This window comes from Diceros bicornis, chromosome 30 (genome assembly GCF_020826845.1).
Source record: "Diceros bicornis minor isolate mBicDic1 chromosome 30, mDicBic1.mat.cur, whole genome shotgun sequence".
Taxonomy (NCBI): Eukaryota; Metazoa; Chordata; class Mammalia; order Perissodactyla; family Rhinocerotidae; genus Diceros; species Diceros bicornis.
Window position 1 is genome coordinate 14,116,621 of NC_080769.1, and position 14,575 is coordinate 14,131,195.

The window sequence follows — 14,575 nt, forward strand, 5'->3', positions numbered from 1 at the left end:
GATAAAATAGTTTCATAAAGCCAGTGCAATTTGTTTACTCTGATATCAAGTTTCCTGACCATAAATCCAAACATGTAAATATAAACCACATCAAGAATTAGTGCCCTGGGAAAATAAACTGGGAGGAACTATCTCAAGCCTGACACCCGATGGCTGGAACAGCTGTATGTGCGGCCACAGTGAAGTCTGTACATGGGGTTTTGTTTGCCACACAAAACAGTTGTAGAAAGGACAAACACATACATAGTTAAAGAGTATTTTTCTTTTAACAGGCTGTCTTACAAAACCTATGTTTTGGTGGCTCCCTTGGTCCCCATTGTGCAGCCCCCTGGGTGGTCCCTTCCAGGGGGTCACTTGAAGGGAACACAATGCCAAAAATGAGGGAAGGAGGGGACAGCAACACAAAGGCCAACAGAGCAGGGCGGTCTGCAGCGGCAGGCTGCAGACTAGGGGTCAGCAAACAAGGCTCTCTGTTTAGCCCTGGAAACAAGGGCTCCTTCTCTATACCTGGAAACAGCGTGATTAAGCTGACAGCTTGAATTATGGGCTGCATTTTGTAGGCTACGGTCCGTCTGCGTTAAGGTCCTCTTTATTGTAGCAGAGGCCTCACAAGCAAAACCCTTGCCTTTTCCCCCTCTTTGGCTTCAAAACTTCATTCTGTTCCATTTTAATTTTCAGAACTACTCCTCCCATATCACCTTTCCTTTTTTTTTTTTTTAAGTTGCTTACTGAGGTGCTGGGAGGCCTGAGAGAATTTATAATAGGGTGTTTCCCTCTACCCTTAAACAGAGATAACCAGCCTGAACCCATAATGAGATTTTAGCAGCCGAGTCATTAGCGATGGCTGCATAAAGGATGGCTCCTTTATGAAACAGATGTGTTCTTTTTTTTTTTTATTATTTATTTTTTACCCCAAAGCCCCAGTAGATAGTTGCATGTCATAGATGCACATCCCTTTAGTTGCTGTACGTGGGACACGGCCTCAGCATGGCCAGAGAAGCGGTGCGTCGGTGCGCAACCGGGATCCGAACCCAGGCCACCAGCAGCGGAGCGTGAGCACTTAACCGCCAAGCCACGGGGCCGGCCCTGAAATGGATGTGTTCTTAATTTGCTCTTTGATAGGTCTGTGGATCCCAAACAACACCTGAGTTGATAAAAATCCTCTTTGCTGGGAAGGTGAACACTGGAAACATTTACTCTTGCTCCCTGGATTTCCTTTAAATCAGCACAGATGTGTTGCCAGCGGGGTGTTGTCATTAGGGTGCTGGCTGCATCCTCCAATCTGAGGTGCACACAACGGATTTATGGAGCCAGTCACCTAAAGTGACCTAGCTTTAAATATCTGCTGCAAAAAAGAACATGGAGGGTCAATGTCTTATCATACAACTTTATGCCTTTGATGGTGCTCAGGGCAAGCTACCCCAGGAAGCACCACTCTGGTATGCGGATTATTTCGAGCTGAAGACAATAAGGACTCAAAGAACTCAGGAAGAATATTTGAGTTGCCCCTCCCAAACTGCCTAAAGAATTTAAAACAAAAGATCTGTTTCAGGAAGGAGTTATTATCATGACTGCTATAAAGATAATGTAGGATAGAGGTTACAATAGAAAAGGCACCAACAAGCCCATCTTATCGGAAGTTCTGTCTCTCTGGCCACATGCTCTAGATGGCCCTGCGAGGAGTTACCAGACAATCATTTACAAGGGAAGTCTCCATTTGTAAAGGTATCTCCCTCTCTGTATTGGGAAGAGAGGGGATGACCTCATTTCTAGAGACTTATCAATGTAGAAGGTGAGGCCTTAAAACTGCATAATAAGCCTTACTCTTGTTTACAGTGCTTTAGTGATAATCTCCTGTAACTAACACCCCCGCCCCCAACATCCTCCTTGTCTTTGGTTGGACATGGTATTTAAGACGAGAATCTCTGCTACTGTGTTGATAAACACAGTGTCCCTGCTTTCTCCCATGTATACATGTTATTAAACTTGGTATTATTTTCTCCTGCTAACCTGTCTTGTTATTTGGCCAGCCATAAGAACCTTAAGGAAAAGGACAGAGGGAGATTCCCCCTCTTCCCCCGACACCTTTCAGAAATGTAATACAATCAGGCCTTGTATTTTGACTAAATTTAAAGAATACTATGAACATAATAAAATTTTTTATTAGACATTATCATAATTGGTTCTATAATTAAACTCTAGAGGGTGCTTTTTGTAAAAGGGCATCTGATATTTTCAGGGTAGAATCATCTTTGCTGGAGCTTAAGGACTAACAGAGGATCATAAAACAAAACACCAGACTTTTGCTGTTACACGTCTCTCCGTCTGTCTCCACATGTGTGTATGTGCATGTGCGGGTGTACGTGCGTCTGTAAGAGAAGAGACGAGGAGGACCAGACTGGGCTGGCAAAGATTATGCTACGTGAGGGGATCCAGGGAGAAGGCAAATCAGAAGGCATGATGGGATGGTGGATGGGCTTACTGAGGGCTCAGGCAACGTTCAGACTCTGAAATAAGTTAGTATGTCACTTCTCTGGGATAAGTGAGTCTCCTTAGAAGCCAATTAACTCTGATGAATGGGAATGGGGTCTAGGGCAGTCACTGAGGAGTCCACTGAGGGAGAGCTCAGACCTGTAGGGCAGGTCCCTCCCTGGGTTCTGACTCAGTGTTCGGGACCCACCTCCATGATGACAATCAGATGGGAGTGGCAGCACCCTGGGAGGGCACCAGCAGGAAGGAGACTGAACACTTGGCTATTAACGATTGCCTCCTGCTATGTGAGTATGGTAGAAATCAAAGACAGAATTACTGACAAAATTGTGCTGGTTTTCTGCTGGCTCCTTCAGAGGGCCAATACTGTATTAAAATGAAGAAGCTGAATCAATTTATTATTCAAATGCTCATTCACCTAAGAAGCTGCTAAAAGGAAGCCAAAAGAAACAAGAAAGTGAATGATAACAAACCATCATTATGAATGAATAAAGGGGATTAACTGGGAGGAAAGGCAGACCAGACGGGATGCAAGCTAGGAAATAATGCCCTCCTGGGTAGACCCTGGGAGCCAGGTGAAAAGGCTTCTCGTCAGTGTGGAAGTTCAGGGGATGTAAGACAAGCACATCCCCAATTCCAGGTAAGTACACCTTTCAAAACAGCAGAAACCAGTTTCAGCTGTGCCCATGATTACAGATGTAATAATGCTCCAAAACAACCATGTCCAGCCTACATCCATGTAATATATAACATCTGATCAGCAAGCACCATCAATCCCAGACCCAGCACTGGAAATTCTTTTAGGGATTCAATTATCCTAGAAAGCAGTGCTTTTCAATGTTTAAGGTGGCAGAACACCTGGAATTCTTAGAACTTTCTGTAAAATATCATGAAGTACTGATATACGTCATTTCATCACACAAATTAGGAACATTTTTACTAGCGGACAATGAATATATGTATACAATATAAAAATCAAACCACTAACACAAATACCCATGATGAAAAACCAATCTATCAAACCTAACAGGATCAGCTGATTTCACATTTTTCATTATTATTCATTTGGTACTCATTCATTTTCTCTTCCAGTAGGCAAGCTATAGCAGGTAACCAAAGTTTTATTAAAATAATTTTGAGGAAGTTCTCAAAATTACAAAGATTTATTTTCCTAAAAATTGGAAAAGACCACTTGACTCAATAGCAGGAGAATTCTACTGGAATATATCTGAGAATCACTGCACTAAAGAAAACGAATCTAGCATTGTTTTAAGCAGCAGATTCAAACACACTTCCAGTCCACAAAAATGACAAGCAAATTAAAATGAATTTACACTGACAAAGGAAAATAGAAAAAAGTTAGACAACTAGTTGAAGGCCATTAAACACAAGGTGTTCAGAAGTGCTCCTCACATCTCTCTTGTAGGTTAAAGTAATACTGTAAGTCTCCTAACTGGGACTCAAAATAGTGAGATTCAGTACAAAAGCACAAGAAAACATATCAAGGTCTCACTTATTGCTTTTTGAGTTTTTCTTATCTGCTTGGCCTATCTGCACAGATTCCCTCACAAAAGCCATCACTGAATGGAAGCTTTCCCACTCAGTTATCAAGCTCAAATGTTCCTTATCAAATCCCAGCTTAAAATAAGTTTTGTTTTTCTAGAAGCCTATCACCAATAGCTCAACAACTGCTCTTCAAAAGGTGAGAAATATAAGTTTAAGAGAATAAAAGGGAAGATGAGCCATAAGGAACTGATCAAGTCTAAGATCAAGGTGCTGGCTGGCTTGGTTCCTGGTGAGGGCCCACTTCCTAGCTTGCAGACGGCTGCCTTCTTGTTGTGTCCTCACAGGGCAGAGAGAGGAGGAGAGCTCTCTCAGGTCTCTTCTCATAAGGGCACTAATCCCATCACGAGGGCCTGACTCTCATAACCTCATCTAACCTTAATTACCCACTAAGGGCCCATCTCCAAATACCATCACATTGGGGGTTCAGGCTTCAACATATGAATTCTGCAGGGACACAACTCAGTCCATAAGAACACCACTGCCACCATCTTGTTCCTGGCCTAAGGATGAGGTCAGCACTGAGGATGACAGAGCAGGGAAACGGAAAGGACCTGGGTCTTTGATGACAAAAGTGAAGGGCAGTATCAACCAATCCCAGGGCCTGCTTTACTCCCGGACTTCCAGAAATAAACAAAAATGTGTTTATTGTTTAAGGCAGTTCGAGACAGTGTTCCCGTTATTTGTAGCCTGGTATATCAAGATAATTAATAGGTAAATGTTCAACAAGGCCAGAAAGCCAAGTTTGAAAAAAGAACTCTGATGGATGGCTTTTCCATAATTCAAATTTACATTTCATTGAAAAGAATTTAAGGGAGGTATCTTAAAATGACGATCCTACCCCTGTCACTCTGCTCCCCTACCATGTCTCCTTTTTATAAATACCAGTAACAGCAGAATCTTTGCTCTTGGTGTGGCTGGGCCAGCACAAAGCAGGATCGAGGGGCTGTTCATGTGCTGGGTGTGGAGGGATAAGAAAAAGACCCCTGTAGCCCCTGAATGTGTTCCCCTGGCCTGCAGTGGTGCTATACTCTGCCACATGAGCCACTCCTTCAGCTGGAGTGACCAACAGTTCCCTAGACATGGGCCATGCTGGTCTGTCTCCAGGCCTGTGCTCCAGCCATTCCTCTCTTAAAATCTGGAATGGCTAATCTCCTTTCATCAGCCAAACCAATCACCATGGCTATTCTGGTTTTCTATTGCTTGTAATAGCTAACCTGAATTTAGTGGTGTAAAACAACAATCGACAACTTTTTGTTATGCTCATGGCTTCTGCGGGTCAGGAATTTGGACAGGGCACAGGGCAGGTGGCTTGTCTCTGCTCTGCAATGTCAGGGACCTCAGTCTGAATATCATGGGGTGATCTGGAACGCAGGTGATTGGAAATATCTGGAGGCTTCTACACTCACATCTGGAGCCTGGGCTGGACTAAATTCAGGCTCAGCTGGGCCTGCTGACTGCAACACTGACACACGGCCTCTCCCTGAGGCTTGTTTGCTGTTAGCCCCACTTTCTTGGAAACCTGGCCATATTCCAGTCTCTCCTACCTTATTTGAATCTTAAACAACCAAGACTTGACCCCTAGAGTCTCCTCTCCAACTTTTGAAACCATAGGTAAACTTGTTCCACTCAGAATAAACTACTTTTAGATCTCAAATTTGTATTGAAAGAGGTCTAATTTTTCTGCAGCCCTCGTGGAATGTGGCCTGCTGGTTCCCTCCCTAGCAGAGATGCAGGCCTGCTATATTCTCTCATCAGCCTCCCTAGTCTCTCTTTCCCCCTGCCCTCCCTTTCTCCCTCTCCCCAATCACCTCCTCCCTCCCCTCCCTCTACATCTCTTATTTGGCTCCCGGAGTGCTGGGATAGGGCCTCTTAACACTCCATTGAGACATTTCCCCAAAAATGTTGTAACTCACTTAAACATCAAATGATAAGAGGGATTCTAGGAAAACAGTGGCAGCACAGCCTTTATTTTTAAAAATCTCCCTGAATTCCCTTATATAAATATAAAAAAAAGATAGAACAACTAGGAGAGCAAACCAAAAATTCATGCATAATATCTATGACAAAATTATGTGACAAAATATGAGTGAGTGGAACAAATTACTGATAGCAACTAAACCCCCATTATATCTGCAATTGTACAGAAGGAAGTGGAGGAACAGCAAAAGTATGAATGACGTTACTGAGAATGCAAGAACCTCCACATCGTCAAGCGGTACTCACTGGCAGGCTGAGGTGAGAAGGGCAGCCCATCTGGAAGGGGGCTGCAGGTCCATTTCAAGGGTTAGAACAGAGGGACTGCGGTAGGTGCAGGAGCAATCCGGGCCCTACCACTCCAGAACCTTACCAGTCTAAGTGCCCTTTCAGCAGAGCTCTGCACTGAGGAGAAGCTGCTGGGAGTGAACTCTAAATTGAACTTAACTGGGACAATAACGGCAGAGGAAGAATCTTCCCATTTCAAGTGGAGGAGGGGAAAAGAGCCAAGGGATCTAAGAAAGTAAGAGGCCACATACAAACATTCTGGGAGAACAACAGAAGAGGGAGCTCTGGAGCCATAAAACTAGGAAAGCCAGCCTGGCCCACCTGCCCCTCCTGAGTGCAGGAGAACTCCTCTCACCAGACATAGGCCCAGAAAAGATTCCAGGTCTCTTTATCAGTAAAGCGCAGGTTACGACACCTCCACTGCATAGGGCTGCGGCAGCAGATGAGATAATGTATGTAAAGCAGCTGGCACAGCATCGGGTACACAGTAAGCACTCAAAGATGATCGAAATTATTACCATTATTATAAACATTAGCATATCAAGTTTATATAACAACCTTAAGCCTAACTCTAACAAAAGATTAAAGATTTCAGTTAGGCCACAGTGAAGTGTGGTAAAACACACTGTCCCACTCCAGAGGACATTTCCCAAGTTGTCCACCCCGGACTCAGCACCCTTCTCCGCAGAACAGTACTACCCAGTACATAATTGCTCAATTCTGCCTCTCGCCTTCCCTTTCCCCAGCTGCAGGCTGACCCTTTTCCAGCTGCTCACACATCCTTGCTTCAGAGAGCCTCTTACAGCTCCCTGGTCTACGATTTTCCTTTATGATCAATTTTCCGCCCTGATTATCTTGTTTCTGGAAGGTATCTCAGCTTTTAGGAAAACTTCTGATCACACCCAATTGGATGATGATTTCCTGGTTGAACTCGCAGACTTCTGGAGCCTCGCTGGTGACCTCATGTACTGATGCTAAGCACAAGCTCTACTTACGGTGCATCATACCCAACACTTCTCAGTAAAAAGGGCTAAATAAAACAAACTGTCCATTTTGTCAGGATTCTGATTCATTGATGCTAGAAATTAAATTTATCAAATTGCTAAGAGTCAGAGTAGGAGAGACAGAAGCCAAGTTCATTTCTGACTTAAAAAAAAAAAAAGAGGTTGGCCATTCCCTTTATATGTCATGTATGTCCCTGCATCTTGACTTCCAGAACCACACTATCAGATTACCATTAACTATCAAATGCCAACATGTGCCAGTCACTGTACCAGGTGCTTTAGCTGAAAAAATCAATCTGATGAAGATAGTAAACTAGAACTTTGAAGTCAAATTTAATTAGTCAAAAGATGATACTGGTCAAAAGGAGATCCAAGACTATAATCACAAAAGGTCATGGCTCTGCCAGTCTTCCTGTGGTCTAGAGCAGGGAAAGAGAAAGAGAACATTCCAAACAAATCACTAAGTTCCTGATTTGTTTCTTGTGATCATCTCTAGTTAAAGAAAGGGAATTAGGGACAGGGCTAGCCTGACAGGAGAAATAAAAGGGAACAGGTTCATATTCTGGATAATTTTTCATAAATGTGTACAAAACATAATATTCTGAAATCACATATTCTCCATGTCAGCAGACGGTTATGAGTTTGGAAGGCTTTCTAGTAACCACACATAATAAAATAAGAAAGTACTGTGTACAATCTAAAAGGACAAATTGTTAAAAGACTTGGGAGGGCTCATCACAAGGAAAGAAAGATGAAATGGAAGGGGAGAAAACTGTTCCACCAATAGATTTAAAAGGTAAAAGAAAAACTAAATTAGAAATGACTTTGTCAAAGCTATGCATTTCATAACTAAAACTGAAAGTGGCCAAACGATATCTGGTTTCCCCGGCCTTCAGACAGGAAGCAGCAGCCAAGTGGAAGCGACTATGAGGGAGAAGGGAAGAAGAGACACCAGGTAGGCTTCAGGGTGCTGATACTATTTCTTGACTGGGTGGGGGTTACCAGCTGTGTTCACTCTGTGATAATTAATGGAGCAGTACACTCATGATTTGTTCACTAGTATGTAGGCTATACTTCAATAATAAAATTCATTTTAAAAAGAGCACATGACAAGGACTTCTGCTTCTTGTAAAGGCATCCTAGGTAATGCAGGCTAATCCTTGCACTAAGAACAAAAAAAAGTATAAAAAATATCTCTTTGATAGCTTAGAGAGATAAGGCAGTGATGAATTACAGGATCAAAACCTAGAAAAAAAGGAAATTCAGAGAGATAAGCCTAACATCTGGGGCAATTTTTCTTTGAAGGGCATGTGCCAATTCCAGAAAAGGCAGCTGAGAGTCTGAGAAGCTGAGTGGAGCTCCAGGCAATCCCACAGAGTGGGAGAATAAAAACTGAAGTCCAGGTCTACCAACGAAGGGGAACCCTAATAAATCACCCACACTTTGAACTGGAACTTCAAAGGGCTGCTTCCTGTGGATAACGGTGAAACTGAGTCTGGCCCTCAAAGGGACCAAGGCCTGGCTTCACACTGTCTCAATTCTTCAACCTGGATGAAAGGGACCCAGGATCACTTCTGCCCCAGGCGCCTGCCAGAAGCAAATGCAAATCCTCTTTAGAGGAGGAAAACTTCCTTGTCCTCAAATCACTCCCAAAATGCTCCTACACAATATCCATTCAAAAATTGCCAGAGATTTGAGAAAAACAAGATAAGAGTGATTAAAAAGCGAGAGAAAGAAAAGAAAACAGAAGCAGACCCATGGGGAAGAAATGGAGATCCAGTCTCTAAGGTACTTATACTGTCTGGAAAGAAAGTAAAAATATTAATTAACAATAGATTTTGAAAGGTCAGAAACTTATAGATGAAACAAAAATTAGTAAATATATAGGTGATTAGAATCATGTAATTATTAAGCTCGAGCTAACGGAAACATACAGAACCCTACCCAATGAAGAGTGAATATACATGTTTTCAAGCATTATGGGCATTTATAAACATTGGCCATTACTATGGCCAATCAACAAAGACCAAAGGACAGATGTTGTTCAGAACACATTTTCTGCCAACAATGTGATAAAATTGGAAATCTATAATGAAAAGAGAATCCTCTTTTCCCCTAATATGTTTAGAAACAACCAAAAATCATTTTACATAATACCTGTCAAAGAAAAAGATATAATAATTATAAACATTTAGATAATTAAATTAAAATACTTAAAACTGAATGGGAGTGATAGCATTATTTGTCAAAACCAGTGGGGTGCAAGTCAAGCAGTACTTACATGGAAATTTAAAGCCTCAAAAGTATATGTTCTAAAATGGGAAAGATTGAAAATTAGGCATTCAACTCAGTTAGAAAAAACCACCTGGTAAAACCAAGCAAAGTAAAAAGGGAATAATAAAGATAATAACAGAAACAAACGAGATTTTTAAAAAGCAACAGATGGGATGAAATCTGATTATTTGGAGAAATTAATAAAATAGACAAATCTCATGCAGGATTGATTGATGAAAAAAGTTGGGCAGACATAAAATTATGAATGAAAAAGAAACATAATTATTGACACGGTAAAAATTCTAAAATATAGGGTCCAGCCCCGTGCCCTAGTGGTTAAGTTTGGCATGCTCTGCTTTGGCGGCCCAGGTTCAGTTCCCGGGCGTGGACCTACACCACTTGTCGGCAGCCATGCTGTGGTGGTAACCCACACCCAAGATACAGGAAGACTGGCAACAGATGTTAGCTCAGGGATGATCTTCCTCAGAAAAAAAAAAAAAAAGAAAAAAAGAAAAAAAATTGTAAAATATAAAAGCTGCCCACAAATTTGAAAACTTAGAAAAGTATTAAGAAACTAGAAAATTTTTCTAGTACACTCTACATTTTCAAAATTGACTCAAGATGAATGAAAACATCAATATACGTATAAGAATTTAAGAAACAGAAAAAGTAGACAAAAATTGAGAGAATTTTCATCAGTGCACCTGTCTTGCAAGAAATGTTACAAGTCCCTCTGGTTTTAACCTCTGCGAGTGTTCTCGGTATCCCCGACTCCTGCCTTTGCTCTAGGGCACCCACCTCTTCTGACTGAGGCCAGAAGCCTATGGTGAGAAGGGTGGGAAAGGCTGGGGAACCAGGTTCAGGTCGGTCAATGGAGACTTCCTTTAACATCTCCCGTACAGACACTGAGTGACAGTTAATGCCTACTTCGCTGACCATCTGGTCTGAGGACTGCTGCCCTCTTGGAAGCCTGGTTCTGGACTTTTAAAAATTTAAACCAAAATAAAGATAAGGAAAGTCTTAGATTTTTCAGATCAAAGTAGGTGAGCTAACAGGAGAGGCACAGGCAAGACTGGGGCATGAAGTGCCAGGCAGAACAGGAAGGGGATACACTGACAGCCCCACCTGCTGGCACCAGGTTATCTTTTCAAAAGTGTAATGCACAACCTTACTTTGGGAACAAAAGCGATCATTTGTGGGGCAGCAAGAAAAAGCTCAGGGGGCCACTTGTTGAGGGGCAGAGGTCAGGTCCAGGAAAAACAAGAGACAGTGGTGAAGAAAACAAGCAAGTGACAGCAGACACCTGAAGGCATCATCACATCTGAAGGAACACTGAATCCATAAACATGCTGCCAGCTCCGCTTAGAGTGACTTGCGGGTAAATGCTACAAGAAACACAGTTTTATGCAAGAATTTCAGATGCAAGAACTTCCTTCCCATATTTAACTTTGAAGAGGGGCTAAATTAAAATCACTAGAGGAGATTCACTTCATGTGATCACATTTTTATGACCCTGAGAAACCAAGGCTTTCACTTATTTAGTGTAAAAGGCAGCAGTACGTTTTGCTGTCAGCCATACTCCAGGGGGGAAGGAACAAAGCAACTCTGCGAGTGCTTTGCTCAGCTTGAAGAAAGGCACACAGCACTTCCTCAGCTTATTTGAGGCTGGAAGGCACAAAAATCAATACGGACAGAGCAAAAGGTCAAATTGCCACCGCTTAGTTTTCTTTTCTTTTCCTAATTAAATAATCTCATTTGCTTCTGGAGCTTCCTTATTCAACCTAATGAAATATTATCTCTGATATTCCAGTTTTTTAGGCAGTAGAGAGTTACTGGGAACCAGCCCAGGGTATCAGTTAAGAATACAGACTCTGGACCCAGACGGCCGAGCTCAAAGTACACTGAGCCACTTTGTGACTTTGAACATAACTTCTCTGTGTCTCAGTTTTCTCCTTTGTAAAAGGGTAATGATGATAGGAATAAATGGATTATTATAAACAAAGCTCTTCACAACAGTGCCTGGCACAGAGTGGGTGCTATTGAAGGGTATATCACCATTATGATTGTGATTTGCATGGTAGAGCACAGAAATTAAGAGCATGAATTCTGGCATCCGGGGGTCAGTTCGAATGCTAGCTGCACCTCTAAGGTTATTTAATCCTTCTAAACCTCACTTGAAATACTCCACTTGGCATCTGCAGCACAACTTCTTCTCGGTTCTCTTGATTCTTCCCTGCAGCTTCGCCTCAAACTCCTTTGCTGTTTCCTTCTCATTTTCCTGACCTTGAATGTGGAGCCAGGCCTTGGGCTGCTTTCCTATTCACACTCATTGCCTAATGTTCTTCTCAGGGTCCACGGCTTTAAAGTGCATTTATACTCTGATGATTCAGTAAAGTTGCAGGATACAGAATCAACATACAAAAATCAGTTGCATTTCTATATAACAATCCAAAGAAAACAATCCCATTTACAATAGTATCAAAAAGAATAAAATACTTAGGAATAAATTTAACCAAGGAGGCAAAAGACTTGTACATTAAAAACTACAAAACATAGCTGAAAGAAATTAAAGAAGACACAGACAAATGGAAAGATATCTCATATTCATGGATTGGAAGATTTAATATTGTTAAAATGTTCACACTATCCAAAGTGAGCTACACATTCAATGCAATCCCTATCAAAATCCCAATGGCATTTTTCACAGAAATAGAAAAACCAATCCTAAAATTCATATGGAACCACAAAGGACTCTGAATAGCCAAAATAACATGGAGAAAATGAACAAAGCTGGAGGAGTCACATCTACTGATTGCAAAACATATTACAAAGCTACAATAATCAAAACAGTATGGTACTGGCATAAACACAGACACACAGACAAATGGAACAGAACAGAAACCCAGAAATAAATCCACATATATATAGTCAACTGATCTTTGACAAGGGCATCAAGGAGGCACAATGGGGAAAAGATAGTCTCTTCAACAAATAGTGCTGTTATTCACGTGCAAAAGAATAAAACTGGACCCTTATCTTACACTATACACAAAAATCAACTCAAAATAGACTTAAAAATCAACTTAAACGTAAGACCTGAAACTGTAAAACTCCTAGAAGAAAACATAGGGGAAAAGCTGCCTGACATTGGTCTTAGCAATGATTTCTTAAATATGACATCAAAAGCACAGGCAACAAAAGCAAAAATAGATAAGTGGGCCTACATCAAACTAGAAAATTTCTACACAGCAAAGGAAACAATCAACAGAGTGAAAAGGCAACCTACAGAATGGGAAAAATATCTGCAAACTATATATCTGATAAGAGGTTAACATCCAAAATACAAAAGGAACTCTAACAACTCAATTGCAAAAAACCAAATAACCTGATTAAAAAATGGAGAAAGGATTTGAATAGATATTTCTCAAAAGACGATATATAAATGGCCAACAGGTATATGAAAAGATGCTTAACATTACTTATCATCGGGGAAATGCAAATCAAAACCACAATGAGATATCACTTCATACTTGTTAGGATGGCCATTATTAAAAAAAAAAAAGAAAGAAAAGAAAATAACAAGTATTGTTGAGGATGTGGAAAAACTGGAACCCTGTGCACTATTAGTGGGAGTGTAAAATGTTGCAGCCGCTATGGAAAACAGCATGGAAGTTCCTCAAAAAATTAAAAATAGAACTACCATATGATCCAGCAATCTCACTCTGGGTATTTATCCAAAAGAACTGAAATCAGGATCTCAGAGACATAGCCGCACTCCCATGTTCACTGCAGCATTATTCACTGCAGCATTATAGCCAAGAGGGGGAAACAAACTAAATGTCATCGACAGATGAATGGATAAAGAAAATGTAGTATATAAATGCAATGGAATATTATTTAGCCATAAAAAGAAGGAAATCCTGTCAGATGCTACAACATGGATGAGCATTGAGGACCTCATGCTACACGAAATAAGTCAGTCACAGAAGGACAAACACTGGTTGGTTCCACTTATATGAGATATCTGAAGTAGTCAAATTCATAGAAGTAGAAAGTAGAACGGCGGTTGCCAGGGGCTGGGGGAAGAGGGAAATGAGGATTTACTGTTCAATGAGTATGAAGTTTCAGTCATTCAAGATGAAAAAGTTCTAGGGATATGGTAAACAACAGTGCGCTTACAGTTAACAATATTGTACTGTACATGTAAAAATGTGAACTTTTCAATAAATGGTGCTGGAACGGGATATCCACATGAACAAAAATGAATCTAGACACAGATCTTATACCCTTCACAAAAATTAACTCAAAATGGATCACAGACCTAAATGTAAAATATAAAACTATAAAACTCCTAGAAGATAACACAGCAGAAAGCCTAGATGACTTCGGGTATGGTGATAACTTTTTATTTCTTTATTTATTTTTTATTCTTTTGTGAGGAAGATCAACCCTGAGCTAACATCCACGCTAATCCTCCTCTTTTTGCTGGGGAAGACCGGCTCTGAGCTAACATCCATTGCCAATCCTCCTCCTTTTTTTTTTTTTTCCCAAAGCCTCAGTAGATAGTTGTATGTTATAGTTGCACATCCTTCTAGTTGCTGTATGTGGGACGCGGCCTCAGCATGGCCAGAGAAGCAGTGCGTCAGTGCACGCCCGGGATCTGAACCCGGGCCGCCAGTAGCGGAGTGCGCGCACTTAACCGCTAAACCACGGGGCCGGCCCTGGTGATGACTTTTTAGATACAACACTAAAGACATGATCCACGAACAAAATAACTAATAAGCTAGACTTCATTAAAATTAAAAAACTTATGCTCTGCAAAAGATAACGTCAAGAGAATGAGAAGACAAGCCACAGACTGGGAGAAAATATTTGCACAAGACACATCTGATAAAGGACTTATATCCAAAATATACAAAGAGCTCTTTAAAACTCAACAATAAGAAAACGAATAACCCAATTAAAAAATGGGAAAAGAT

General features: G+C 41.2%; 1 protein-coding gene across 1 annotated transcript in view; it reads right to left on the reverse strand.

Moving 5' to 3' along the window:
• LOC131394239 (centrosomal protein kizuna-like) overlaps positions 1-14,575 on the reverse strand; it is a 69,108-nt gene that overhangs the window by 41,187 nt on the left and 13,346 nt on the right. Inside the window, exon 4 of the mRNA XM_058525457.1 lies at positions 5,459-5,481. Within this exon, the coding sequence (XP_058381440.1) occupies positions 5,459-5,481 (23 nt within the window). The remainder of the gene's footprint in view (positions 1-5,458; positions 5,482-14,575) is intronic.